This window comes from Corylus avellana, chromosome 9, assembly GCF_965113065.1.
Source record: "Corylus avellana chromosome 9, dhCorAvel1.hap1.2, whole genome shotgun sequence".
Taxonomy (NCBI): domain Eukaryota; kingdom Viridiplantae; phylum Streptophyta; class Magnoliopsida; order Fagales; family Betulaceae; genus Corylus; species Corylus avellana.
Window position 1 is genome coordinate 22,313,021 of NC_142498.1, and position 25,667 is coordinate 22,338,687.

The 25,667-nt window shown below is 36.6% G+C and overlaps 3 protein-coding genes across 7 annotated transcripts; 1 reads left to right on the forward strand and 2 right to left on the reverse strand.

Moving 5' to 3' along the window:
• Positions 1–335: 335 nt before the first annotated feature.
• Positions 336–6,957, reverse strand: LOC132190306 (O-fucosyltransferase family protein). Its single transcript, XM_059605257.2, has 10 exons — positions 6,459–6,957; positions 6,288–6,338; positions 6,098–6,188; positions 5,815–5,891; positions 4,076–4,164; positions 3,766–3,949; positions 2,921–3,102; positions 2,272–2,374; positions 1,528–1,859; positions 336–1,437 (listed from the first exon to the last, which is right to left on the reverse strand). The coding sequence occupies exons 1-10, from the start codon at positions 6,615–6,617 to the stop codon at positions 999–1,001; spliced, it is 1,707 nt and encodes a 568-aa protein (XP_059461240.2). The 5' UTR covers positions 6,618–6,957; the 3' UTR covers positions 336–998.
• Positions 6,958–8,503: 1,546 nt separating this feature from the next.
• LOC132190631 (uncharacterized) lies at positions 8,504–13,600 on the forward strand. The gene is made up of 7 exons (XM_059605671.2): positions 8,504–8,921; positions 9,686–9,775; positions 9,895–9,975; positions 10,179–10,310; positions 11,828–12,043; positions 12,126–12,218; positions 13,092–13,600. Exons 1-7 carry the CDS (start codon positions 8,700–8,702, stop codon positions 13,251–13,253), a joined length of 996 nt encoding a protein of 331 aa, XP_059461654.2. The 5' UTR covers positions 8,504–8,699; the 3' UTR covers positions 13,254–13,600.
• A 639-nt stretch (positions 13,601–14,239) lies between these two features.
• On the reverse strand, positions 14,240–25,508 carry LOC132189069 (Tetratricopeptide repeat (TPR)-like superfamily protein). 5 transcript variants are annotated; one of them, XM_059603564.2, is made up of 14 exons: positions 25,369–25,508; positions 25,222–25,282; positions 24,825–24,882; positions 24,038–24,231; positions 23,442–23,549; positions 22,896–23,078; positions 21,843–22,361; positions 21,404–21,499; positions 21,095–21,268; positions 20,361–20,588; positions 19,600–19,743; positions 19,303–19,491; positions 16,071–16,190; positions 14,240–15,116 (listed from the first exon to the last, which is right to left on the reverse strand). In XM_059603564.2, exons 1-14 carry the CDS (start codon positions 25,380–25,382, stop codon positions 14,712–14,714), a joined length of 2,493 nt encoding a protein of 830 aa, XP_059459547.2. In that variant the 5' UTR covers positions 25,383–25,508; the 3' UTR covers positions 14,240–14,711. The 5 variants fall into 5 exon arrangements, with proteins under 5 accessions (XP_059459547.2, XP_059459546.2, XP_088366446.1 ...); XM_059603563.2 differs by having other exon boundaries at positions 24,825–24,897; XM_088510320.1 differs by having other exon boundaries at positions 24,154–24,231; positions 25,369–25,395.
• Positions 25,509–25,667: the final 159 nt, after the last annotated feature.

A 25,667-nucleotide genomic window follows, 5' to 3' on the forward strand; every position in this document is an offset into this window, starting at 1 on the left:
CCGAAGTGTTCTTACTTTGTTCTTGTCCTCTCTTTGCATTACTTGGGGAAAACTAAGAGAAGTCCTTTTATAGTCGAGATTTAATGTTGTATTTAACAATACAAGTTAAATATCTTAACGCGCCAGTCAAAAAATTTAAATGAAGTAGCATTCTTTATGCTATTAGATGTAACATCACGTGTTTTTTTGAGTATTTAATATTTTCATTTTCTTTTAAAAATGCATGTAAGAATTACAAGCTTTAAAAATACATTCATGTTAAGTCAGATCATTAATGGTTAAACATAAAATCAATTTGAGCGCTAGATGAAAAAAGTTACCGCAAGAAAATCAACTTCACAACATTTGTCAAATGTATTGAACTGTAAACCATGATAATCTCTTCTAAAAATACTCGAAAGGTAATTTTCCAATTAGTTTACAGCCGCCATCTATCATTGTTGCTATCTTCTAACATGTCTAACATAAATCAGTTGATTACAAGAAATCAACAACCTTGCGAGATGATGAATTTCCAGGACCTGAAAAGATGTAAGACCAAAAAAAAAAAAACCGCAAAATTACACCTACTATTTGTTTTTTGGTGCGAAAAGAGATGCATAACCAACGATTTCTTGGTAAAAGTAATGAGCAGTCCAATCCAATATTTGGGTCTTGGTTCCGGCACCAATTCGCCCATCTCTCAAATCTTCCTCATACCCCCTTGCTGAGCTTTCACCGCATAGACTAAAAGGTCACATATGTCTCCATCTTCAACAGTTGAGATCCATTCAATCCCACGACTTTCAGTGTAGGGTGATGTTTCTGACAGAAAAATTTTATTTAACAGCTCATTGTCAGGAACCCAACATTGTGGCGTTGTTCACAACGGTGGGCTAGCACTTTTCTCTTTTGCAATGATTCTATATACAGGAAGACCCTACATTGATGCAAATTGTTGAAAAGGATGCAAGGAAGGCAATTAAAATTTACGAAAGAATCGGTTACGAACAGCCTTGTTAGTCTGAAAGCATCTCTTCCAACTCGGGATCTTCGGAGATTGCTCCATCATAATCCAAACCAGTTCCATTGAAGATACCTCTCTCGGAGAGCTCATTCTGATCTTCGCCATAGTCCTCAGACCATTCTGGCTCTTCATCAACATTTTGATCATCAATTACAACATCTTTTTTATTGGCATCGGAACCCTTGCCAAATTTTCTAGGTCCTGAATCTTTCTTTGCCTTGGACTCAGAAGCTTCACATATGCAGGTAGATGGGTTCTCGTGAAACTCACCCCTGCCTGGCCTCACTTCATTTGGCTCCCCCATGAAACCTCTCTGAAAAGTACGAACTCTAGAGGCAAATGCTTCCCAAGTCATGTTGCTTTTGCTTAAGAATAACCGATATAGTTTTTTGGCATTTGGGCGAATGGTAGGTTTGTGTCCAAAATATCTCCTGCAAGAAGGGAAATGCTTGCAAGTTAGCAGGTACATGAAACAAGAAATAGAACCGCAGGGGAGGGGAATGAAAATAAGCAAGGCATACCTTCGTCCAGCTAATATTTTAGCCATATTACCATTGTTGTTCGTAACAAATACATCACTTTCATCACAAACTATGAAGTCAAGTGCAGCCATGCGAGAAGAAAATGAAGAAAATGGTTCCAACTCCTCCTTTGTGGCTATAGTCTCTTTTGAATAGAAATTTGGGAACAGTGCTTTCAGGGGTGCTAATGTCTCTTCCCCTCCATATACTTCCCCAGATGCCACATAAATATGGACATCACTGCCATATCCCAGTGCTCTCAGCATCAGACCTACTTCTTCTGGTGTGAGTGGGCATTTTCCATGCCTCCTTTCCTTGTCAGGATTGCTAATCTGCAAGTCAATCCAAAAGGTCTCAGACATAACTCAAAAACTCGGGATCAGTGTTAAACCCATGTAGTAGGAGCGTAAATCAAATTCACACACACACATACACACAGTATAACTGGTCTGAAACGTGTAGGGAAGTGTCATCTTTGTATCATCTTTTATCTTTAAAACACACACATATGCAAGCACACATTTTCCTATATTGGAAAGGCTGCTATCATGCATAAGGCCTCAATCAAATATCTATGATTCACTTTTCACATGCATAACCCCCGTCTAAAGTTCATATTTCATGTTACAGGTCAACTAACCCCCACATACATATTGATTTTCAGGTTTTTCATTTTGTGTCTCTAAGACATGGAGGATTGGGTTTAGATTGGAGAAATTCTAGAGTAGAATAATTGACCCTTACATGTAAAGTTTTCCACCTCCTTCGTATTGCAGCCAGGTCTTTCCTTTCCTTTTCTCCACCACCATAATAGCATCCCGAGAATGCAAGCATATCAGGTTCAAACCTGTAACAAGAAAGATCTGGTTGCATAAAAAACTCTCACAATGTAAAACACATTGCTTGCCCATTATAATGCAAATTATGCAATGGCATTTGTTCTCCACAAAAAGCAGACAAGGCCATTACAATCAATCCAGAAACTGGGTGATTGCCTGCTTCTAGAATTCCACATCACTCCATATCATCACAATTCAAATCATACACTCATTTTATGGTGTTTTTATAATCCAATTTTAAAGGAAATTGATGAGTAAGCCTTGAAGTACATATTTGTCAATATTTTGCATATTTGAGCACGTTTGTGTGTTACAATATGCATATATCTGTGTGCAAACATATGTAGAAGAATCTGTGTGCGTGTTTGTGCAAATGACAATCCACTTCATCATCAGGTGGTGACCATTAACGTGAAAGTTTGAACAAAGCTTCAAACCACGCTTGCACAATGGGCTCAATAAAATGGTGCAAGAAATATATGAGAACAAGGCAAGATAACATTGATTTCAAATCATTTCTCTAATTAAACCATTAGTAAAGACAATTAGACTACCTCAGGTGCAATGCAATATAATGCTTGCCTTTCCTTCTCATTCGATGGACCAATTTTTTACCCATATCAAGTATTGGATCAGTAAATCTTAAGGCATGGTAGTTAACTCTACATCTCAACTTTTGCAAATCTGTGTCCAACTTGTTTGCTAGTCTGTAATCAAACTTGGTAAGCTGAACAGCCTGTAACAGAATAAAGACTAGTGAGTGTCCTTTCCTGGAATAGTCAGATACATATTCAAGGTAGAATATAAGAGTCCACACCATACAAAAAGCAACAGTGGGGAAAGGTCAAAGCAAGGATGTTTTCTGAGCATGTCCAATTGCAAAATAAAACTTCACAAATTAAGAAATAAAACATTTAAATAATTGTGTAAACCAAAGAGATTGAGATGCAGTTTGATACATGCATATACGTGAACAAATATTACCGATCCAATAGATTCATAGGCTGATAATATTCTTTTTTAACCCCTTTTTTTCTTTGGGTGCTTAGCAGGTGATATTTTACACACATTCCTTAAAAAGAAAAATGGTATCCTTTTTGGTTTACTAAAACCCACTCTAAAAAATGTTAATCCAAAGTTGGAGTCCTCTTATCTAAATGGGCTAGTGAATTTTTTGTCCATTAGATACTGAACTAATTCTACAATTCAAAAGAGGATAATAGACAAAATTAAGAAAAGCAAAAGCATAATTACACAATTCAAAAGACGGTTTTCTAACTCCAACCCCCCCCCCCCCCCCCCCCCCCCCTTCAACAAAAAAAAAATAAAAAAATGAAAGAAAGGAGGGGGAGGGATAAAAATACAGGCAATCAGAAGAGCTAGAGAAATGAAAACTTACATGCCTTTTCAAGAGAACAGGTAATACACGATTTTGATAACATCTTTCACTACACTTCCTTGGAACACGCATGGTGTATGGAGTCAACGTTTTCCCTCCCTTCCTTGGGAGATTCTTTATAATTTTAACATCTTTTGACAGAAATGATATAAACCAATCAACATCAAAGATCTCTGAAAAGGTACTGCACAGACAATGTGACAAATTTGTTATCTTACTATGTAAGGATTGAATGAGAATAAATGTTTATTTCTTATTTACAAATTACAAATAGAAGTAGCAGACCAGATATAATCATTCCATTACTAACCTAGAATCTTTCCAGAAAGACTTTTGGTCCAGCTTCGGAACAACAAGAGTAGCATTTAATATACGGGCAGCAACAACAGCATCTGTAATCTGTCAAATGGTAGGTCTACTAAGCTTGGTAACAAGAATAAACAAATGATTCAACTCGTAATCAAGAAGTGGCACAGAAACAAAACATCAGTTTGCTTGTTCAAGTCACAACCTATATCATCACAAAGTATTTGATTTTTGACTAAGCAAACCAACCTGCTTCACTATAATCCTTTCTTTTGATCAGTAATTTAATCTCATTAGAAAAGTGCTGAGAGGCACAACCCTAGAAACCTCGTATTGAAAAAAAAAAAAAAAAAAAAAATCCAAAAAAAACTAGGAAAAAAAATTGAATAAAGCAAAACAAGGATGCCACTGAATAAAGTAAAACATTTGCGGCAATATAATTTGCACCAAGATGAGGCACCAAAAAATTCAGAAAGGATTAACCCAACATCAATTGCTTGAATTAACAGCATCCAAAACACCTTATTTACATCTTCAAATTGCATCTTGAAAAGGCAAATATTAGGTACTTTGGGACTCTTGTTTCAGCAGAAGCTCCACTACCAATTAGGAATTTAGGACTAGTGGAAGCACAACACATAGACAATAAAACAGAAACATCCTCAACACAACAAGATTCAACGTGGTTAGCCAATTCCATGCAAAAAGCTCAAATAAATCTCACAAATACAAATGAACTAAATTCCCATTACAACCAACTCAAACTCTCAATCTAAATTCGAAAATGTGACACTCACAATCTCAGAACCCCAGTACACTAATGGTGCATTCACGCTCAAACAATAAACAACCCTCAACTCATATTCAACTCACACACATACAAGCATCTTTCAGCCCCAAAATCTACCAAACTAGTTTTTTGAATAAAGCCACTTGGCATTATTTTAAGAGCCTTATTCTAAGCACATCACTCCCCCACATGCAAAGACCACCTCGGGCAGAAATCATTGAATCCCAAGTATAATTCATGAATCTTTTCTTAGCGATGTGGGATGACCACCCTTACATAGAAAGTATTGCACACCCTTATGTCCCTACTATTCCAAGTGGAATTCATTGAAATTTGAGACTAGGACCCAACGCCAATATTTTTTTTAATATGAATTTTTTAGTTTCTCATAATTTATGTATCTCTCAAGTGTTCAAAGTGACTCTTGCACTACTAATGCTTTAATATGGTAAAACAGGGCAGGGGAATCTGCAGTATTAAGAGAACCTCACTGGTAACAGGCAGTTGAAATCAGGTTTTCTAAATATAGCTTGAGACTGGTGTTAGTGTCCCCATCAGCTGTGGCTGGAGCAGCAAAACATGTGAGGCATTCCCCTATTTCTTCAGTAAAACAGTATAGAGTATGCTATAGGCCTCTTCTGTATATATGTATCACAAATCTTAATTCATATAAGTCTGTTGGGTTTAGGCATTATTTGTTTGCTAAACGGCCAGTAATCTTCCAATAATTTCATTTTATTTTCCAGTGCTATTTAAGGCTAAGGCTCGCATGCTTGCTTCCAGCAATAAACAACTCAAAACAAATCTACATATGTTCAACTTTGCTGAGTGCTAGTATAAGTTTTCAGTTTTCATAAAAGTCTTGTTCCCTGCAAACATTCATTCCAACAGACGCAAATTGTTACGAAAACTTTTCTTCCACTACTCTAAAAGATACAAGTCCAGAAAATTACCCCAGTTCTTTGTTGATTCAAGCCTCCACTGGTTGCTATGGCCAAGTATCGATTAAGATGCGTTACAGCTTCAGCTTCTGAAATTTTTTCAAAAGAAGTTTTAAATCATACTATTGCATTCTCCAAGACTCAATCGGAAACAAAAAATTACAAACAATACTAACTAGTTAATAGCAGCATGCTATGATTGTATTAATCAGGTCCAAAACCCTAGCTATTAAACCAAGAGAAGATTCCCAAATTGCACATGTTTTTAACACACAAAAAGCGAAGTTATACGCACTTTGAAACTTGTTGCTGGCATTGCTACATCCATAGTAGAACTTGGAATTCCTGGAATTCCAGAGATCGCGACCCGATCTCCCCCCACCGCTCTAGTCCTCGAAATTCAAGAAATCACAGTGAGTAACGAACAAAGAGATCCCGAAAATCTAAGAAAACAAAGTCTCTCTCAGAATCCAAAAAACCCTAACCGGAACACGAAACTCCGAAACTCCAGCCGCATCGTCCTCGGCAACCTTAAGCTGCACACAAATCCCTCACAAAATCAATCACAGATTATTGATATAGAAATGCATATATAGAAAAAAAAAAAAAAAAAAAAAAAAAAAAAAGCGTGTGTGAGAGAGAGAGAGAGAGAGTACAGAATGGCGGTGGCGGATTTGATCGGAGTCTACGGGCGAAGGAGCAAGAAACGAGAGGAGAGCAAAGAGGATGAGAAGAGCGCCGGAAACGGCCGATATAAAAGGTAAAAGTCGCCGGAGCCGGTGGTAATAGTGGTGGCGCCGCCTCTGGACAGCCATTCTCTCCGGTCCTCACTGCTGCTTGTAATTGTTGGCGGTGGAGCTCCGCGCTCAACACCGTGCCTTCTTCGCGCTGCGCAAGAAATTCTAGAGGATTCTGATCGATTCTGATCCGATCAAAATGTGATTATTCGAGAGAGAGAGAGAGAGAGAGAGAGAGAGTATCTCTCATTCTCAGTGCCGCGGCCCCTGGAGGGCACTGGAAATTTTTGAAACCAAAGAAAAAGGACACGGCGACAACGACAAGGGGTGGTTTCCGAAATAGGTAGCTACGAGAGGGACGTCAGTCGTGTAGCTTTTGGGAAGAGAATTATGAGATGGCACGCACGAGCACGGGGACGGGCACATAGAAAAGTCACCTCCAAACGAACACCTAAAATGTGGGTGTCGTGACACTCTGCTGAGTCTGCTCCTCATTCCTCTCGCCTTTTCTGCCTTGTGCGAAGCACGGGCTGTTTATTTATTTATTTTTAATTTTTATCTATATTTGAGTTATAATTCTCAGCAGAAAAAATTAGTAGAATCGATCTGATAAAGGAGGAGCTAAGCACTCAGATTATTAACATAATTTTAAACTATCTCAGTAGTTTAGTCAACAAAATATGACTTTTGGTATTTTCATGGCCTATATTTGATTAGCCAGGAATTATCAATCTTATCAACATTCTATTTGACTCACAAAGACAGGCCAGATTCCTTACTCCCAATTCAGGCAGCTTTATATATATATATTATAATAGGGGATTGTGGTACTTAACTGTCATTAACTAAATAAACCCCACATGTTGGACCATTCCAGATTCCAGATAAGGTAACTGATAACTCCACCAAAGGCTTCCTATGATAATTTTTTATTTTTTTATTTTTTAAAATAAAAACATTAATAAACACTCAAAATTACTCTTAACTTTATATTGGATAACACTTTTTCAAAAAAAAAATACATATAATCATATCCTCCTTTCATGTTTGTGGAAGTTGGGATTGCTAATACAGAGCCCTGGAAAAGTAACGAAAAAGTAAAGCTTTTTGTGATAAAGTTAACCGTGTGTGTTACTCGAGTAATGATGTTCTTGTGCCTCCTAGGTAAGCAAGGTATATAAAAGTGGAGCACAATAGATATCATTTCATTAATCACTTTTTTTTTTTTTAAGTTCACTTAACTTCCTCAAACTACTACTTCAATAACAATTTACCCTCAAACTATCAATTGCAACAATTTACTCCCAAAACTACAAAAATAATGACAATGTACCCATAATTTTAACAAAATAACAATATTACCCTTACTAAAATAAAAACAAAAACACTAAAATTTATTTATTTATTTTAAAATTTTAAGGGTATTTTTACCTTATTAAAAATTTTATAAGGGTAATTTTGTCATTTTGCTTCAATTGGGGGATACATTATCATTGTTTTGGTAGGTTAGGAGTAAATTGTCGCAATTGATAGTTTATGAAGTAGATTGTCATTAGAGTAATAATTTGACAGGATTAAGTAGACTTTATTTTTTTTTATAAAAAAATGTCGTATCCATAAAATCATTGTTCCTAATTGATTAAAATCTTTCAGAATTCTTAAGATATTTTTAACATATATAAATACATTTACATTAAATGCAAACCACTTTTAAAAATTAAATTATTAAAATTTTGCTATGTCAGTATTTATTACTCATAAAGTATGAAAAAAACATGGTAAATATTAAAATTAATAAATATTGACATGATAAAAAGATTCTGAAATTCCAGAAGATTGATTCATATAAGAAGAAAAAAAAATGAAAAGAAGAAGAAAAAAAAAGAAAAAATAATTGTGGCGTGTGATCAATTAATCAGACGGTTCAGAACCTTCTCAATCCGCAACTCCTGGAATACTGTACCTCTACGCGGCGCAGTTCTTATAGTCACACGTGCAAACCCTCATGTCTGGGAAGCGACAATTCCCGCACGAGGAAAACCCTGTGTTTTCAAGCACTTCACTCTCTTACACATACACTCTCCCTGTCTTTGTGCACGTTGTTAATGGCAACGATATAGAAGAATTAGGGTTTGAGTGAATTCTATCTTATTGCTCATAATGTATTCGTTAACGGTGAAGCCCTCTTTTGTGCCTCAAGTTCCTTCTTCTTCTTCTTCTTCTTCGTATTGCTCGACTCGTTCGTGTTCTTCGCTTAGCTTCCCGATAAGAACCAAGTACAGAGGAACGGAAAGACTCGCTTTGAGAATTCACGCTTATGATTCTTCCAAGGACGATGCTTCCAATGCCTCCGGTGATTCCAAGCCTCCCAACGGCAGTCTGGTCTCTCTATCCCCCTCTCTTGTTTGGCATACATTTATGTGTTTTATGGGTGGATTGTTTGTTTTTTTTTAGTCTTTCTCAAAATTTCTTTTGAACATTTCTTTGAATGGGAAAGTTAGTTTTAGTAGCTTGGATTTTGTTGGTCGTTAAAGTGATTGCTAGTAGATGATTTTGTGGAGAAGAATGGTCAAGAGGGTATGATGAAAAATGGATTACAAGTGCGAAATTGAGGTTTAGTTACATTGATTGCAAGGCTGTGTATGATATCATAGATAAATTTAAATGTATAGATATGATATATAGTAAATGAGGTTAACCCAAAATTGCAACTTTTTTTTTTCAGTACTACATCATCTAATTGAGCAAAAGAAGTTATGGGCTGTGCATATTATATAGAGAGTGCCTCTAGAGAGGCTATGGGATGCTAGGAGTACTTGTAGTTGGAACTAGTGGATCATTGCCCAGCGTAGCTAGAGGCCACCATTGGAGTATTAATATTAGTCCCGTTGTTATTGGCTTAGGCAATATATTTTTGAGACCCCATTTTATGGTGGTTCAAAATCGTGGCTAAATCATGATGCCTTACAGTGCGAGAAACTGAACTTGGAAGTGCTTAACATTAGGCTTCAAATGCTGTGCCTGAGTTTTATAATTCTAGTGTAGTGAAATATAACTGACTCCAATGCTTTTAATTTGGAAGATCCGTATTTTCTTTCTGCAGTTATAGTTGACTGTTTGTTTGTGTTCCTTTCTGAAATCTACAGCCAAAGACCAGGAGAGAAATTCTATTGGAGTATGTAAAAAATGTGCAGCCAGAATTTATGGAGTTGTTTGTGAAGAGAGCACCTCAACAGGTATCTTACCCATCCATTTGATGGAATATAATGCTGCTGCAGTGTTACTTGGAGGTTTTTATTTTCCACGGCTGTGTGTTCCCAGTGGAAATGAATTATCTTTCATGCTCACTTTTCAGGTAGTTGATGCAATGCGTCAAACGGTGACAAATATGATTGGAACACTTCCACCACAATTTTTTGCAGTGACAGTCACCACTGTACGTGTAATTTTGTTTTGATATGTAAACCGCTACAAGACTTTCATAATATTGTGGACAGAAAATTCAATTATAATTTTTTAAGTTGGCTTGATTACTTAATGAGTGTACTTTAGCAATATTATCCAAATATAGGCACTCCACATTTTCATTGTAACTTTTTATTGAGTATTTTCAGTTAAATCACTTGGTTTTTCTTTCAGGTTGCTGAAAACCTTGCACAGCTAATGTACAGTGTCATAATGACTGGATATATGTTTAAGAATGCACAATACCGTTTGGAACTGCAACAAAGCTTGGAGCAGGTTGCTCTTCCCGACGTGCAAGATAAAAAGGCAATTTATTCTCCTCTTTTTTCTTGAGGAAACAAATTTTGTAATATTGCTGCTTTTGAAGAGGAACACGAAAATTGTTAGACAATTTGATGGCACTCCTTAAGGGAACACTATGGATTTGGACCTTGAACCATACGCCTCACTCTGCAGCACTCCACTATGACAGGATGTACTTCACCCATAGGACAGTGATAGAATGGTAAAAAAACAATACAATCCTTCTGAGGCTTTAATTTGATGTGCATAGTGTTGACAATCGACTTCCATGTATGGTAAGTCACTTGGCCCTGGTGTCTCATGAAGTATTAGGTTTAAGGTTTGACTCCCTTTAAGTGCAAATAATTCATTGGGGCCACGCTCGTAGGCAAAAGCCTGAGCTTTATCCGATTTGTGTGGAGGGGGCACTTTAGTAGATGTTATTATAGGTCAGTTTATAAACTCCTCTGAATCAAGTTATTTGTTATATGCTTTCTGTTCGTTTTCCATGGGGTTAAGTTGACGCTGTAACGTATTAAGGAGACTACTTTTCCTAAATAATTAACCATGCAAGGAATTCACCTTTTTGAATCTATCCCTGTCTATTTTGCCAGGTTTTAAGCAGAAATATGCCTTTTTTTTAATTGTTATTATTATTGTTTCATACTGATAAAATTTATTAAAATGGTGCAAAACCCTGTTATGTAGGTGGGGTAGTTGTTTTTATGTGGAAGTATAAAATTCTTTTTCCTTTTCTTAAATAAGGCTCTAGGTTTCTTTCGAACAAGTACTAAGTTATATAAGCTCTTGAAGTTCTATATGTTAAATCTAAAAACTAATTTTCACAGTTGATGTGTATTTTTATACATGAATGGCCTTATGATTGTGCTCCATTGGTATTTTGTCGTAGTTTGGAAATACAACAAGCTTTCACAATAACCAACATGAGTTGATGGTCATATTGAATGAGAAGAGCATGTTTGTAAAAGTCATACTACCTTAACCAAATCTGACACTTGGAGAGATCCTTGCATTCAACCCACAACTCTAGTCCTCATAACATGACATCATGTGAGCTCTCATTTACAGAATAAGTGGTTTCTTATTTGAACACTGGCTAGCCTTACAGCCAGCCTTTAAGTACTATTTGGTAATGGAGTTAGTTAGAAGAATTGAGGACTGAACTACTCAGCCTAACCAAATTCATCACATATATAAGGGTTGTGCTGCATTTTGAACGTTCTAGTGATTCTTGTGGGAGACGCCTTGCTCTTATGGTTTATTATCCCTTGTTTTGCCGATTAAAAATTTCTTTTGCTTTCCTAGCGCAGGGTTTATTGAGTTTGTCTATTACTGCCTGAAATTTCATTAATATGAATTATATATAGTTGGTGAGTTATCTAGATCCATATGTTTGATATATTTATGAAAGGTTATTATTTTTAGATCATACATTAACATAGATTTCCTCACATGTTAAATAGAACCTAGCTTCAGCTTTAGTTGGTACGTTATTTGACCTGATCCCATGACTGTTACAGGATGTGCCAGATTATGCACCTGGTACACAGAAGAATGTGTCAGGTGAAGTTATTAGGTGGAATAATGTTTCTGGTCCTGAACGAATTGATGCTAAAAAGTACATAGAGTTACTTGAAGCTGAGATTGAGGAACTGAATCATCAAGTTGGTAGAAAATCAAATGGGCAAAATGAATTGTTGGAATATCTAAAATCTCTTGAGCCCCAAAATCTGAAGGTGAGAAAAACTGCTGCCCTCTATTACGTAATATTACTGTTTATTTAATGTGTCACTTTTACATGGCTTCAACATTTTGCAGGATTTGACGAGCAGTGCTGGAGAGGATGTTGTGCTTGCGATGAATACATTCATAAAGCGCCTTTTGGCTGTCTCAGATCCCAGCCAAATGAAGGTCTGCCTTTTTATATTGAACTCAATGGCTATTCTTTACCCGTCTGTTTGATACCATATTTTCACCTAGATCCAACTTTAGCTCTCTGTTTGATAGTCTTTACAGCAAGGTTTAAATTCCAGTTGATCCCTCTTGTAAGCAATAAATTTGCCGAACAGCTCCAAGATAGTAGTGTTGTGTTACAGCAAATTTTGTAAAATTGGTTGAATATTTTTAATTAAGCTAGGTTCTCAGAACTGCTGAAAAATTATTGCTTAAGGGACTCTTTCTTTTTCTCATCCTACCACTACTTGTAGTGTGACATTGTTTAGTTTTGAGAAGAGGATAGTTTGATAAGTACTTGATCAGAAAATGTATTGCAAAAGCACCTATTGACTGGTGACGTGTAAATTTTTTTCCCAAACTGTTAAGATTTTCTTAGAAATCAGGTAGTATGAACCTCTGTGACTATTACATCTAAGTTGAATTAAGCATTTCAGTGCTTTATGGTCTAAGTAACCGTTTTACTTAATTGCCAATGTAATATATATTCGAGATTAATTGGATTTATCTCCATCATGAATTCAGAACTATTGTACTCACTAGTCATTATTTTTTTGGTCGTATCTTTTGGCTTTATTCAATTAGTCGTTTGTTATAAGCATATCATTTTATCATTCAAAAATTCAATAAACATGAATTTTTGTTTTTGTTTTTTGGTTTGTTCTGTTTGAGTTCATTTTACTTTAATAGGTCTTCAAAGCTGAAGTATACTACTAATATCTTGCATCCAATTTCTGATGCTTGTGGGGGATGAACTCTACTCTTTTTTTTTTTTTTTTCATCATTTGAGATATTGACCGACATTCTTGAAATCTGTATTCATCATAACAGACAAGTGTAACGGAGACGAGTGCGCCCGAACTTGCCAAGCTTCTTTATTGGCTGATGGTTGTTGGTTACAGCATTCGCAACATTGAAGTCCGTTTTGACATGGAACGAGTGCTTGGGACTCCCCCAAAGCTTGCGGAATTACCTCCAGGAGAAAATGTTTAAAGCACGGCAGATTGAACTGCAGAGAATAGAAAGTTATGGTGCTCTTGGAGCAGTGTTCTTTATTCTGGAATACCATATGAAAGAAGGGGCCTTTTTAAGTTTGGACAAAGCTGAAGGCTCAATCCATAGCTGATTCATGGTTTGGAAGGCAAAATTTTCTCATGCCACAGTTGCCTTTCTCCAGTAGTCGAAATTATTGATAATATTGTCAAAGCAAAGGGTAATATATATATCTTTAGACGCGTATTAGTTAATTTTTCTTTTGTATTTTGTCTCAAACATGCAATCCTCACAATAGTTAATTTTAAGTACTATCAAAAGAGCCTGGAAATCTTGAATTGTGATGAGGGTGGTATTGTAGCTGTTTGCTGGGCTATCTGTCTCGGGAGATTTTAGGCCATGTTTGTTAACAACTTATTTTGTCTTTTGTTTTTTGTTCTCGAGTAAAACATTAACAAACAATAAAAAACCTAAAACACTCCTTAAAACACCAAAAAAAATGTTCACTTTTATGTAACATCATAACATACTTTAAGTCCTAGCCTAGGGTCACTAACGATATCCACAGAAAGTGGATCCAAAATTGCCAAGAAACAAAACTAGTCAGCACAATTTAGCCAAGCACTTGAGGACATCATTGGATAAGAAGGGGATAAATTAAACCAAAAGGTTCCTTTTATCTCTTTGGTTTTTCTTTAATTGGATATATTTACAAAAATCAAACCAAACTTAAAAAAATAAAAATTCTTAATAAGCATTTCAAAATTTTACAAGGTAAGAGCTCTCTGAGGCTATTTCATTATTGCCATTGTCAAATATACATTTCATAAACTTTTATGTCGCAAGTCATAACTTGGAAAAAAAAAAAAAACATAAAAGATTAATTATAGAAATTACATTTTTATTGCAAAATTATCCTACAATGCTGGCATATTTGTTCCAACCAAAATAATGACCGATCAAAGGTTGGTAGGATTTGTCACATCAACATTGTAGAATTTTTTTAATCAAAATGTGTTTTTGAGAGTTACTCCAAAAAAACAAAAAAATATTGCGCCCCACCCAAAAAGGAGGGCATTTACTGAGAATTATACTACACAAACCCACCAATGGGCAAGAGTTCATATCAAATTGCTGTAAAGCTCAAGCCTATTTTGCTAGGCTTAAAACGCATCTCAGACATCTTATGGAGCTCTCGAAAGTTAGCTGATCTGTGTCCAACAAGGAAGTTGCGAAAAGGCCTGTGAGAATCACCCACTGTACAGTATGGCTGCTTCCTTTTCCTATTTTTTTTTTTTTTTTTGGCTAAGGATTAACTTCATAACTTGAGCCTGTCAATGATAAACCAAGCAGCTCTATCCTCTGCTAACTATCAAGACAATTGCATAGCCCTTATCATATGACAAAATTAAGACCAGCTCACTGAGTTGATCTAAGAACATATCATTCTGATGTCAATCAGGCAGCTCCTTTTCTGGTCTCATAATCTGTTAAGAGTCTTCTAGCCCATGGACTTTGATCTGGTGACCAAGAAATTGAGAACCCAGCTATGGCACACCATCTTAAATTCATGAGTGCAACAGCAACGTTCTCCTCAGAATCCTTGAACAATTGCAGTATCTGTGACTCTACTTCTGAGTCTTCAGAAAGGATGAAATCGTCCTCAAATTGTGTCTTTTCATATTTAGTGTTATCTTCTTCACTCAACATACGCATGCTCAAAACCTGCAATGCTTCCACAGCTGTGCTGTGAAAACCACGGTCCACATATGCAGAAAACATATAATGGCAGGTTGATGGATCAGGCTGGATATTCTCTTGGCGCATTCTCTCAACAATGAACTCAATTACATCTATCCTTCCCTGCCGAATGAAAGTAGAAAAAGTGATGTTAACAATGTTTCTGACAAACAAATAGAAAATGCAACTGACCTGACATGCCCAGGAAATGATAGTCCAACTACATTTACAGTGATTTTATATAGGTCCAAAGTAAGGTACTAAGTTGTGTGTTTAATCACAAGGTTGAAGATGTAGCCTGGCTATCACAGGTGTTGTAAAATTGCGATTTTTCAATTTATATTTGAGTTGGAAATGAAACAAATATTGGTGGCCTATTTTCAGCAAACACCTCCGTTTTGCAAGCACCTCGCACTTGTTTCAACATCCGTTGGAAATTAATTGTCCCTTATATCTGCCGCATATAATATGAAAGCACAAGTCCATCATTGCATATTTGTATGGCAATACAGGGTCAGAAAGGCTAAATTTGGAAATTTGGATAAAGATACATGAGATTTGACATGAAGGGAAAAGATGTGATGCAAATACGTTTCCAAACACACCTTAAGTATTGACACTGATGTGGAACTCGAGGTTATAAAAATAGAAGGGCTTGGAAACTTAAGTTTAAAGCACATATTTTAGTCCATAATATACCGGTTTCACAAGTTTACACATGCATGGTGAGTAGAAAACAAAGTAAAAACTTAAACAGCAACATCTATATAGAAGTAATTCTTTGTAACATACATGTGCACAAGCGCATGGATGCATGAAAGCTCGCAAGTAGTAAATCATTGATGTTTACAGATCAAATACAATTAATTAATGAAAAAGAAATGCAAAACTTTCTTTTCTCATATAAGAATGACAAGAAAAGCACGTATGAAATGTAAGCATTTTGCATCATAAAATTAATTTTTACAGTGAATGTCTTTAAGTTTTGAAATTGAAGACATGCAAAGACATACTTCAGTTCCAACGCCTTAAAAGGAAGAGAGATGGGAAGGGATAAAAGGACATGGGATACAGTACCCTTGCATATGCTTTTTGAAGAATGGTGTTAAATAACAGTACATCAAGTTCAAGCCCCTCCGAGCATGCTTGATCCAAAAGATTCAACGCTTCTTCAAAATTCTCATCTTCCAACCGAATCTGAAACAAATTAAGCTCAGCATTGAGTATATTGATGGTTTCAAAGCAACCATATATTTTGTGTTACCAAACCTGACGATCACTGAAAATCATTTAAGAGATAAATCAGCAGGCATTTTTTTTTTTTTTCAGGTAAATTAAGTAGCTTACTGATGACAGCATACTAGTTGATATGCTATCGTTTTTCCCACACCCAGTTATTGCAGGCTTAGAATCATCTACAGCTACAAATCATCCTCGGCTATGTTATGTCACTCTGTTAGTGGTCAAGTGCTTTGATATATTAAGGTATGACAAATAAACTAAAGGAAATCTTCCACCATATCACCAGAAGACCTATGCTTGATATGGGCTGTTGAGAATTGGGACATCAAGAAACATCTCTCATAAATTGGAACTTTTTTTTTTTTTTTTTTTTTTTTGAGCCATAAAATGGAAGAAGTAATAGAAGGACGTTAACATTAAGGGCACATTTGGTATGCGAAATAGACCTCTGAAATTGAATGGATATTCTAATGCAATAACCATTCATTTATTTGGTTGCACACCATTCCTTGGAAGTGGGAATGAATTCTATGGGTGGTCAACCACCCATGGCCAGCCATCCTAACAGAACACTAGGGGTAGCCGAGACCACCACCATGGCTCGGGGGTGATCTTGGCCACCCCCCAAGCGTTGTAGGGGATGCCACGACCACCCTTGGTGTTCTATTAGGGTGGTCAGTCACCCATAGAATTTTCAGTTAATCTTGGGTATTTTAGGAATTTTAGTTCAATTCTAGTGAGAGCATGTGTTTTGTCACCAAACAAAAGAATACGACTGGTCATTCTATTCCAACCTCTTATATTCCTAGTAATACTCATTTTTATTTCTAAATGAATGACCATTTCGCGTACCAAACTTACCCTAAGTTAAAAGACAGGAATAACTATCAAAAAGGGAAGAACAAGACATGAGAGATCATTATTAAATTACAATTCTATAAGAGCACTAAGTGTAGCATCTGCTGACAAGACGAGCAAAAATTGGTGGTGACCAATTATAAATAATAACTCAATTGATGGCGTTACAAGAATGAGGGCAAATTGAAAAAAGAATAAAGAAAAAAGGAATGGAGGTTGAAACAATATGCAAAAAGAGTAATACTACACACTCTCTTAGGTGGGCTTTAAAATTACCATTGGATCAAAATCTTATAGTCATCAATTACAAATTTAATGGTGATTTTAAAAGCCACCTAAGAGACTGTGGAAATGGGAGTGTGTGTAGCATTACTCTATTGAAAAATGTGATGGCTTATGATATCAAAATTGTTGAGTTTAGTTAACAATGAGATCAAAATTTTGATCAACATGGGCTATGAGAAGACAGTTGGACAAGTATTGAGATGGAACTTGGTATTGAGTGGTTCAATTTCATCCCATCAAACTGGTAGTTTGTATTTATGGAAATAAAGGCAAAAAAATTCTGCACATGAATAGTAAAATTTAAAAATGTTTTTATGTCACTTTATGCTGTTATTGTTTGTTTCAATTTATTTCTTTTTTCTTTCCTTTTTTTTTTTTATTATCATAAGTATCATTGCCAGCATAAAATTTATATCATCTTTTGAGGTGGAAAGTTCAAATTTTCAATTTACCTTTTAGATCAAGAAAATTATTGTTGTCTTTTAGGTTTCTGCCACAAAGGAAACATATTAAGGTGGTGTTTGGCAAAGGTGGTGAGGGTTGCCTAGACACTGTACAGTCTCGGTTTAGGTGCCTTTAATAAAGTAACCCTCATGAACCTTTAGTAGAATTACCCTATTAGCCTTCACTTTCTTTCCTTTTGTTTTCCAGCGCACAGGTCTACCCTCCATCTCCCTCACAGCTTGTCACGGCTTGTCTTCTCCTACACGACTCGAGCAATTCTGCCTTGTGAGCCCCTTTCACCCCCCACCCCCAAACTTGCATCCTCCGGTCACGTCTTCACAGCCAACGCATAGGGAGAAAGAAGAAGAAGAAGATTTGAGTATTCTTCTTTCCTTCTCTCTCATCCTTCCTTCAATTCATTTTTCTGAAGGTTCCCTTCAAAGCCCGAGTCCCTCTCCCCCTCAACAAGACAAAATTTCTCTCCTCTTCTTCAGTAATCACCAAAGGGGGGGGGGGGGGGGGGGGGACGCCTGGTTCATTTGGTGGGCAAGGGGATTTTCAAGAGAAAACAAAAAAAAGCTTATTTTAGGATGCTCGCGCGGGGAGGGGGGGGGGGGGGGACGCCTGGTTCATTTGGTGGGCAAGGGGATTTTCAAGAGAAAACAAAAAAAAGCTTATTTTAGGATGCTCGCGCGGGGGGGGGGGGGGGGGGGGGGGTGGGGTTTGGGGGACTCCTGGTTCGTTCGGTGGGCAAGGGGATTTTCAAGGAAAACAGTGGGGAAAAGCTGATTTCAGGATGCTAGCGCAGGGGGGGGGGGGGGGGGGGGGGGACGCCTGGCCTGGTTCTGTGGGATTTTCAGTGAAAAAAATTCAATAACTGAGGGGGGCAATATGGTCAAAAGGGTGTGAAATTTTGAGGTTGAAAATTCAAAATAGTCAGTCAACCGGTCAAATGGTGAACAATATCTGGGCTAACACCTTTGCCAAACTGACCCTAAAAAACTATATTGATGTTGACGCAGAAAAAAGAAATGATCCAGAATTACAATCATGATATAGTTCCAAAGGATTGAATTAGACCGTAAAAGTTTCCAAGTTCAGTAATGACTAAAACAAAAGTGTGCATAATTGGTATGTTAACACGCAACAGTACCATTAGTTCAGTAATGACTAAAACAAAAGTGTGCATAATTGGTATGTTAACACGCAACAGTACCATTGAATATACTTCAGCTTGAAATTAACTGCATTCATAATTTGTAGACTAACTAATTCGATGTGAAGAATCAACTATTGATATAGCAAATTGTGGAGGAAGGTTTTGGAGCATATAAAGCAGAAACAAGTTAAGACTACTTTGTAGTCAGCAGTACTTTGCACAAATTACTCTTGCATGCTACATAGATATGAAGGAAGAAGTTTTTTTAGATGCATAATTCAGACCACATTCTGCGGGGACCAGTGAGTGCATAGAAAATACCTTTATGAGAGCCGTGTAAGTCAATGTCTGTGGATAAAATCCATCACGCACCATCATGGAAACCAGTGAACAAGCAGATTTGAAACATCTTAAAATGCTACAACAATCGATCATTATATTATAGGTTGCAGCATCTGGGGGGCAGCCGTATGACTTCATAGTTTTAAATATTTCTACTGCCATGTGACTCTGCATGTCAACCAGAAATATAATCCAGACAAACACATGATATATTACACCCATGCCTCAAGGAAATAGAAACTAAATGATTACATAGTGTGGGTGGGAGGTACTTACTTCCTTAGCCTCAACAAGTGAATGCAACACAGCATTATAAATAGGTGTTCCAAGATAAGTTTGATTACGGAAGAAAAGGTTTTCTGCCACTTGTAAATACCGGATCAGCTCTCGTATCATTCCCTCTGCTCCAAGGGCTTTCAACTGAAGAGACAAAAAATGGAATGAATGCCATAGCTAAGTCCTAAGCAATGAAAAATAATGTCTACCACAATAGCTTCATGCAGATGATTTTAGTGAAAAAAATAAGGAGCACCGGCACTCTGGTGATAGTAAGAGGATGATGAAAGCAAAAGGCAAGAGATCTGTATCATTTCCGTTGAAGCCAAATGAAAAATTATCTACCAGTAACCATGGTATGGGGCCAGTGCACTTTTCCCCCAAAGTAGCTTCAGACAGATTCTATTTATAAAATAAAAAAACACCAGGACAAAAAAGTTCTCGACTTTTTATTTAATAAAGTTTTTCATTCCCAATCCAGGTCAATACAAATCAAAGAGTACATCCTAAATTGGAGAAAAAAAACTCTAAATTGTGCCCTGCCACCATTTACAAGGGAAGGGAAGCAACATGTCACAGGTCCCTATGAAAATCAGTGCATACAAGTTCACTTACTTATCTCACTAATAGATGGGTAAAAATCGTATGAAAATACACTAATTGAATTATCCAAAGTGAAAATCCAATCTTTACTTCTGATGGACAACTCTGTTTCAGTCAGTATCCAATTAAAAAGTACAAATAATGAGGCTAGTGGTTACCAAGTTCTTCATTGACAAATGACTGTGCTGAACACCATTTTTTGCCATGTCCATTTCAATAGCATTTATTCTCTTAGCAGCATCTACCTGTGACAGCATATTACCCTCTTCGTATGGGGCATTCACATTACCAAATAATGAAAACAACAGCTCATATGTCCTGATATCTGGCAGAATCTTCAAACGTTTCATTTTAGCCAATATCTGCACTGCACGTTCAGGTTGGTCCTGCAGATTTAATGCAACATAATTTTGGATTGATGGAGAGAACAATAAAAACCAAACAGTATCTAGAATCTAGTGCTAGTGAACTTCAACTAAGTGATTGACACAATTAACCTTTATGGAGATGAATTTGTACATAATCAGTAGAAAGATCCTAATTGATGCTTCTATAGTGCTGCCCCAGCTAACATAAATGACTTACTTGATAATTGATACGCCTATTAAACATAGATCCTACTATCAGAGCCAAATAAGCAATAACTTCTCTGAAAAAAATAATAGAAGCATGATTTGCATAAAGTTTGCTACACAACTTTATAACCAGAAACATAATTAAAAGTACATTGGTTCCATTTAACTTGTCTTTATACTGTTAAATATTTTAGGGTCTGGAGCTGAACACTCACTGGAGGGGAACCATCTCATAGTCTAAAAAAGTCATAAAAAATTGAGACAACAAAACAATGTAAGGTACATAGCAGTGGTGTAGAGTTTCACATATAACTCACCAATCTGTCACATGCAGTAAGAAAAGCATTATAAGGATAAGGATATGGACATTCAGAAATTTGATCCAGCAGAGATTTGGCTAAATCCAGTTCTAGCACTTTGCTGCAACCCACTGAAAGGGTAGCAAGAGTAGAATCATATGGCTTCAAATTCCTCTGTTTCATTACTTTTAACTGCAAAAGCATGGCAAAAGGAAGAAAACATCTCTATGTAAAAGAAGTCCAAAGAGGACAATAAAGAAATTCAGCAAGTTGGTAGAAACAAGTTATGAAGACAACTGATGTATGCAATAAACAAATATAACTTACCACTTCCATGCCATCAATGTAACCTCTCTCAGAAACAACTGCTCTAACAAAACCATCATATGTATGGCTTGACGGTTGCAACCTGAGATTTTTCATCTAGACAGAAATTACTTTAGTACAAAATTAGAGGCTGATTTGATTACGAATCAAATGCATATGAAACTAAAAAGTGAAGCAGTAATGAAGACTGAAAACAAAAAACAAAATTATTTATGTAAAAGGGAATACAGTTTTTGACTCTTCGCTATTGAGAGAGACAAAAGGAACATGAAAGTTAAAGATATTAAAATCTAAAATTTCCGCCTACAATAACATAATTTTCAATAAAAAACTATTTCCATGTTTAGTGATTTCTGCTGCAATAAAGATTTGTTCATCAGAAGAGAAGGTTTCAAACAGAATAAACCAATGACAAGCTTAAATAATCCAGTTATCCTACCTGTAGGATTAACTGCTCTGCCAACCCACAATTTCGAGCTTGTGCACATGCGTGTATCACATCACTGAATGACCACCTCAAAACCTTCATAACAAGCCTGTTTTCATATTTATTAAGCATACCTAGTCCGCCACTCTCAGCTTCCCTATTTCCCATGCTAGGAGGAGTACATTGCTCTATGTTACTAGGATAAGTATCAATCTTCCTACAGTGTATGGAAGGAACAGAATGTTCATTTCCCTCCAAGTCAAATTTCCTTCCTAATCCATCATTTGAAAGTATAGGAATGTCCAATCTTGAAGAATATAGCTTTCCTTCAGCAGTTCTATTAACAAAAATGATTCTCCTGATGGCTAAAGCCACCATATGTTGTAAAGTCTCATATGCAGATTTTAAGTCTCCCAACCTTGAAAAAGACCGAACAAACTTTTGCAGAGAAAATATGGTGAAACTGTAGTGTTTTACATACTCCCTCCAAATTTCATGAACGGCAGAGACATTTTGCTGCCAAACTGCAAGCTGGAACAAAGAAAACACACAGGAAAGAATATTCACCATTTAATAGACTCCAAAACAAGTTTAGCTCTTATCTTCCTCCAATGTTTCACAGCATAGATGATGAAACAAAACTAGAGTAAGATTCTACTAACTAAAATTGCAACCACCAATGTTAGTTTCTACCACAAAAATACTGGATAGAAAATATCCCAAGAGCGATTTTTAGCACTGAAAACTTTTGCTGTTAAAAATTATTCATTAACTGGCATGTATAATCCAATGGGATCTAGTTTTTCATAAATTAAAACGTTTATGTCAAGCATTATAACACCAATCGTTTCAAGCCACAACCCCTTTAGACCATAACTAAAATTGCTTCCTATGTGAGCATTCTTTAAGATGTTACAAAATTAACAGTAAAAACATGAAAAAGGAAACAACAAAAATTGTCAAGTGCCTTACTATTGTACTCAAGACACTGCTAAGAGAAGAAGAGCGAGAGAGTAAAGAATAACAAGAATCATACCAACACCAACACTCTTTAAGTTTACACACCTTGAGCAGCTCTGAATATGTAACTTCATTCTTCCCCACCATTCTGTGCTCCATCAGATCCAAACATTGGTTGGCATGAACTATACTTCGCATTTTGGCACAGGCTCTCAGGAAACCATTGTACACAGATAGAATTGGATAAATGCCGTGCCTTTCTCCAAGAAAATTTATCAAATTATATGCCTGAAAAAATACAAGACACAAAAATACTAGGTTCATTATAACTGCAGCAGTTTACAAGTAGACTCCACTTGTATCAATTAACAAGCAATCTAATGGTACATACACCCTATAGAAATAACTGCAAGTGCAATTTCAGACAGTACCCATGACTACACCCCCCAACCCCCGCGCGCTCAAAAACCTAGCCAGACCAGTTAATCAATCAACTTCCTACGATACAGCCAGATAAACCATTTTTACCACCATCAGTCCAGGAAACAAAATTAGAAATTGATAACGTTGTGTGTATGACATCAAACTAAGCAACTAATACTATAACCAGCATATAAAGATACCACTTAAGTTTGTTTAATAGGCTTATACCTCCTCCAAGTAACCCCCTTTGCAGAGAGCTCGTATGATAAGAAAATAGCATATGTTGTTCAGGCCAATCTCTCTTTCCTCCATTAACCTCCAAATTTCCATGACAAACTGCACGCCAAAATGAAGAGTCATAAATGTTACATATAAAAAGTATTAACCTATAAGTACAAGACCGGAGGGTATAACAATAGTGAGCATTCTCATGCATGACAAAAGGTAGAGGATACCATCTTCACCGGCCAAGAGTGAGGCAAATTCAATGGAAGCATGGTACAGTTACCCATCATTAGATGCATTGACAGAGAGTTCTCCACTAAATCAAGTTATACACATATCTGCTTAAACTGTGTATGCATGATTTGTTAATTTTTTTCCTTCACTCTCTACAAACAGGGGTGGAGCTAGAATTCTCTCATTGTGGGGGCCAAAGTGAGGATATGAATGAACATAGATGTGGAATTGGGGGAGACAAGAAATGCGATGAGATGCAAATACCAATTACTTAATTTGATCATGCTGATAGGTGATCTGTTGCAGATGTCCACCTCCACACACAAACACCTGACTGTACTAAAATTCCGTGTCATTCTGCTTACCAGTGGATCAGGTGATCTAGCACAGTAGTTAAGAATATGAACAAAATCAGCAGGTCTCAATGAGTGGTTTCCATGACCAAGATCTAAAAGCAGATTAGAAGCTTTGCTTCTCTCACCGCAGCGAAGTGCATCAACAATTTGCATCTGCATGGATCTTGTAGTTGATTCTGTTCCATACACCAAGAACTCCAGACCTGCAGTAGGAATTCTACACTCTCAAGATTTCTTTAAAAAAAAAATTGAACACAAAGTTGATTAATCACTTTTTTGTATGTACTATATCAGAACTTAAGATTATTGCATGCATTAATTCATACATGTAGAAAGGACACGCTAAACGTCTGATTTGAAAGAAAATATGGATTAGAATAAGATGAATGATGAAACAGATTTACAAGCCAACCCCAATTAAAAGGAGCAAAGGCTTTGTGTTGGATATAGATGGTAGAAAACTATGTTATATGACCCAAAAAGTTTAGATAGTAGAAAATTAAATTATAAGGCCCCATAAGTGAGTATTACACTTAAAACAGCCAGCAATTCTGTTTCAAGCACATACGTATAATTTTCACATGTTGACCACAGACAGAACAATACTACCCCAATTTCTGAACTTGGATGCAGATGCAAATTCTTTTGGTTGTAAACAAAATTTTTAAAAAGCGTCGAGCCAACACAATACATAAGTGTTGATATTTGGGCACAAATTATTTTGCACAAGTAAACAGCTCAAATATAACATATTATAAGTATGTTGCAAATGGAAGCTTTGTTAAATTATTGTTACCCTTTGATGTTGTATGGGCTCGAGAAAATCCCAGATTTTCAGCAACATTTCTTCGTCCCTGTAACAGTAATGGCTGTTAAACCGAAGAAAGAACGATCAACACTCCAAATCCCAGATGTTACTTGTAAATTGCTTTCCTTTCATCATAATGTGAGAACTTAACATAATTTATCTGAAAAAAGTTACATTCAGTAATCTTTTCTTTTGGTTGCTCAGAGAAACTAAGGAAAAATGAAGTTTCGCCTTGAAAAAGTTCGCCACAACTAAATTTGGAATCCAAGATTTTGAGGTTCTTTACTTTCCAAGATTTTCTCAGCAACCGAACACTGAGCATTACCGATATAGATAACCATTCACATGGAACTGAATCACTTAAATTCATAGCACAGAAGAATACATGTTCGCGCGGTTTCGATTTGCACAACGATTCCGCAATTGACCTCAGAGGAACCCTCGCTCTGTGAAAGAAAGCAGCATGTAAGAAGGTGATCTTGGGGCATGTACGGATTAATGCCAATACTTGGAGTAAAGAAATCACACTCACAGTGGTCTATGCATGTTTTTGGGGACTTCCTCCTCAGTAGAGCTTAAGCTCGTTGATGCAAAGCCCTAGCAGTTTCGTCTAGGGTTTACCTAAAGAGAGACATTTTCACGGGAAAATGGATTTTCTCGGGAAAATCTTGAATTATTTTAGCATGCACGCGCATCCACCAGATCCTAGCCACTAGGACCACATGGGCCAGAAGCAAACAGACCCAAGGCCTAGCCCTAGAAACATGCTGCGGCCCAAATTGGCCCAAAATAAACCTTTGATTATAGTGCGATTTGAGTGAGATTTTGGGT

Coding starts and splice junctions, on each gene's coding strand:
- LOC132190306 (XM_059605257.2), bottom strand. CDS start 6,617: ATGGCTGTCCAGAGGCGGCGCCACCACTATTACCACCGGCTCCGGCGA. Junction 3,103..3,765: donor CTGTTCTCTTGAAAAGGCAT/GTAAGTTTTCAT, acceptor ATTCTGTTACAG/GCTGTTCAGCTTACCAAGTT. Junction 1,438..1,527: donor AAAATATTAGCTGGACGAAG/GTATGCCTTGCT, acceptor CCCTTCTTGCAG/GAGATATTTTGGACACAAAC.
- LOC132190631 (XM_059605671.2), top strand. CDS start 8,700: ATGTATTCGTTAACGGTGAAGCCCTCTTTTGTGCCTCAAGTTCCTTCT. Junction 10,311..11,827: donor CCGACGTGCAAGATAAAAAG/GCAATTTATTCT, acceptor TGACTGTTACAG/GATGTGCCAGATTATGCACC. Junction 12,044..12,125: donor TTGAGCCCCAAAATCTGAAG/GTGAGAAAAACT, acceptor AACATTTTGCAG/GATTTGACGAGCAGTGCTGG.
- LOC132189069 (XM_059603563.2), bottom strand. Junction 23,079..23,441: donor AAGGGGGTTACTTGGAGGAG/GTATAAGCCTAT, acceptor GTATTTTTTCAG/GCATATAATTTGATAAATTT. Junction 20,589..21,094: donor TTACTGCATGTGACAGATTG/GTGAGTTATATG, acceptor TTAAATCTGCAG/GACCAACCTGAACGTGCAGT.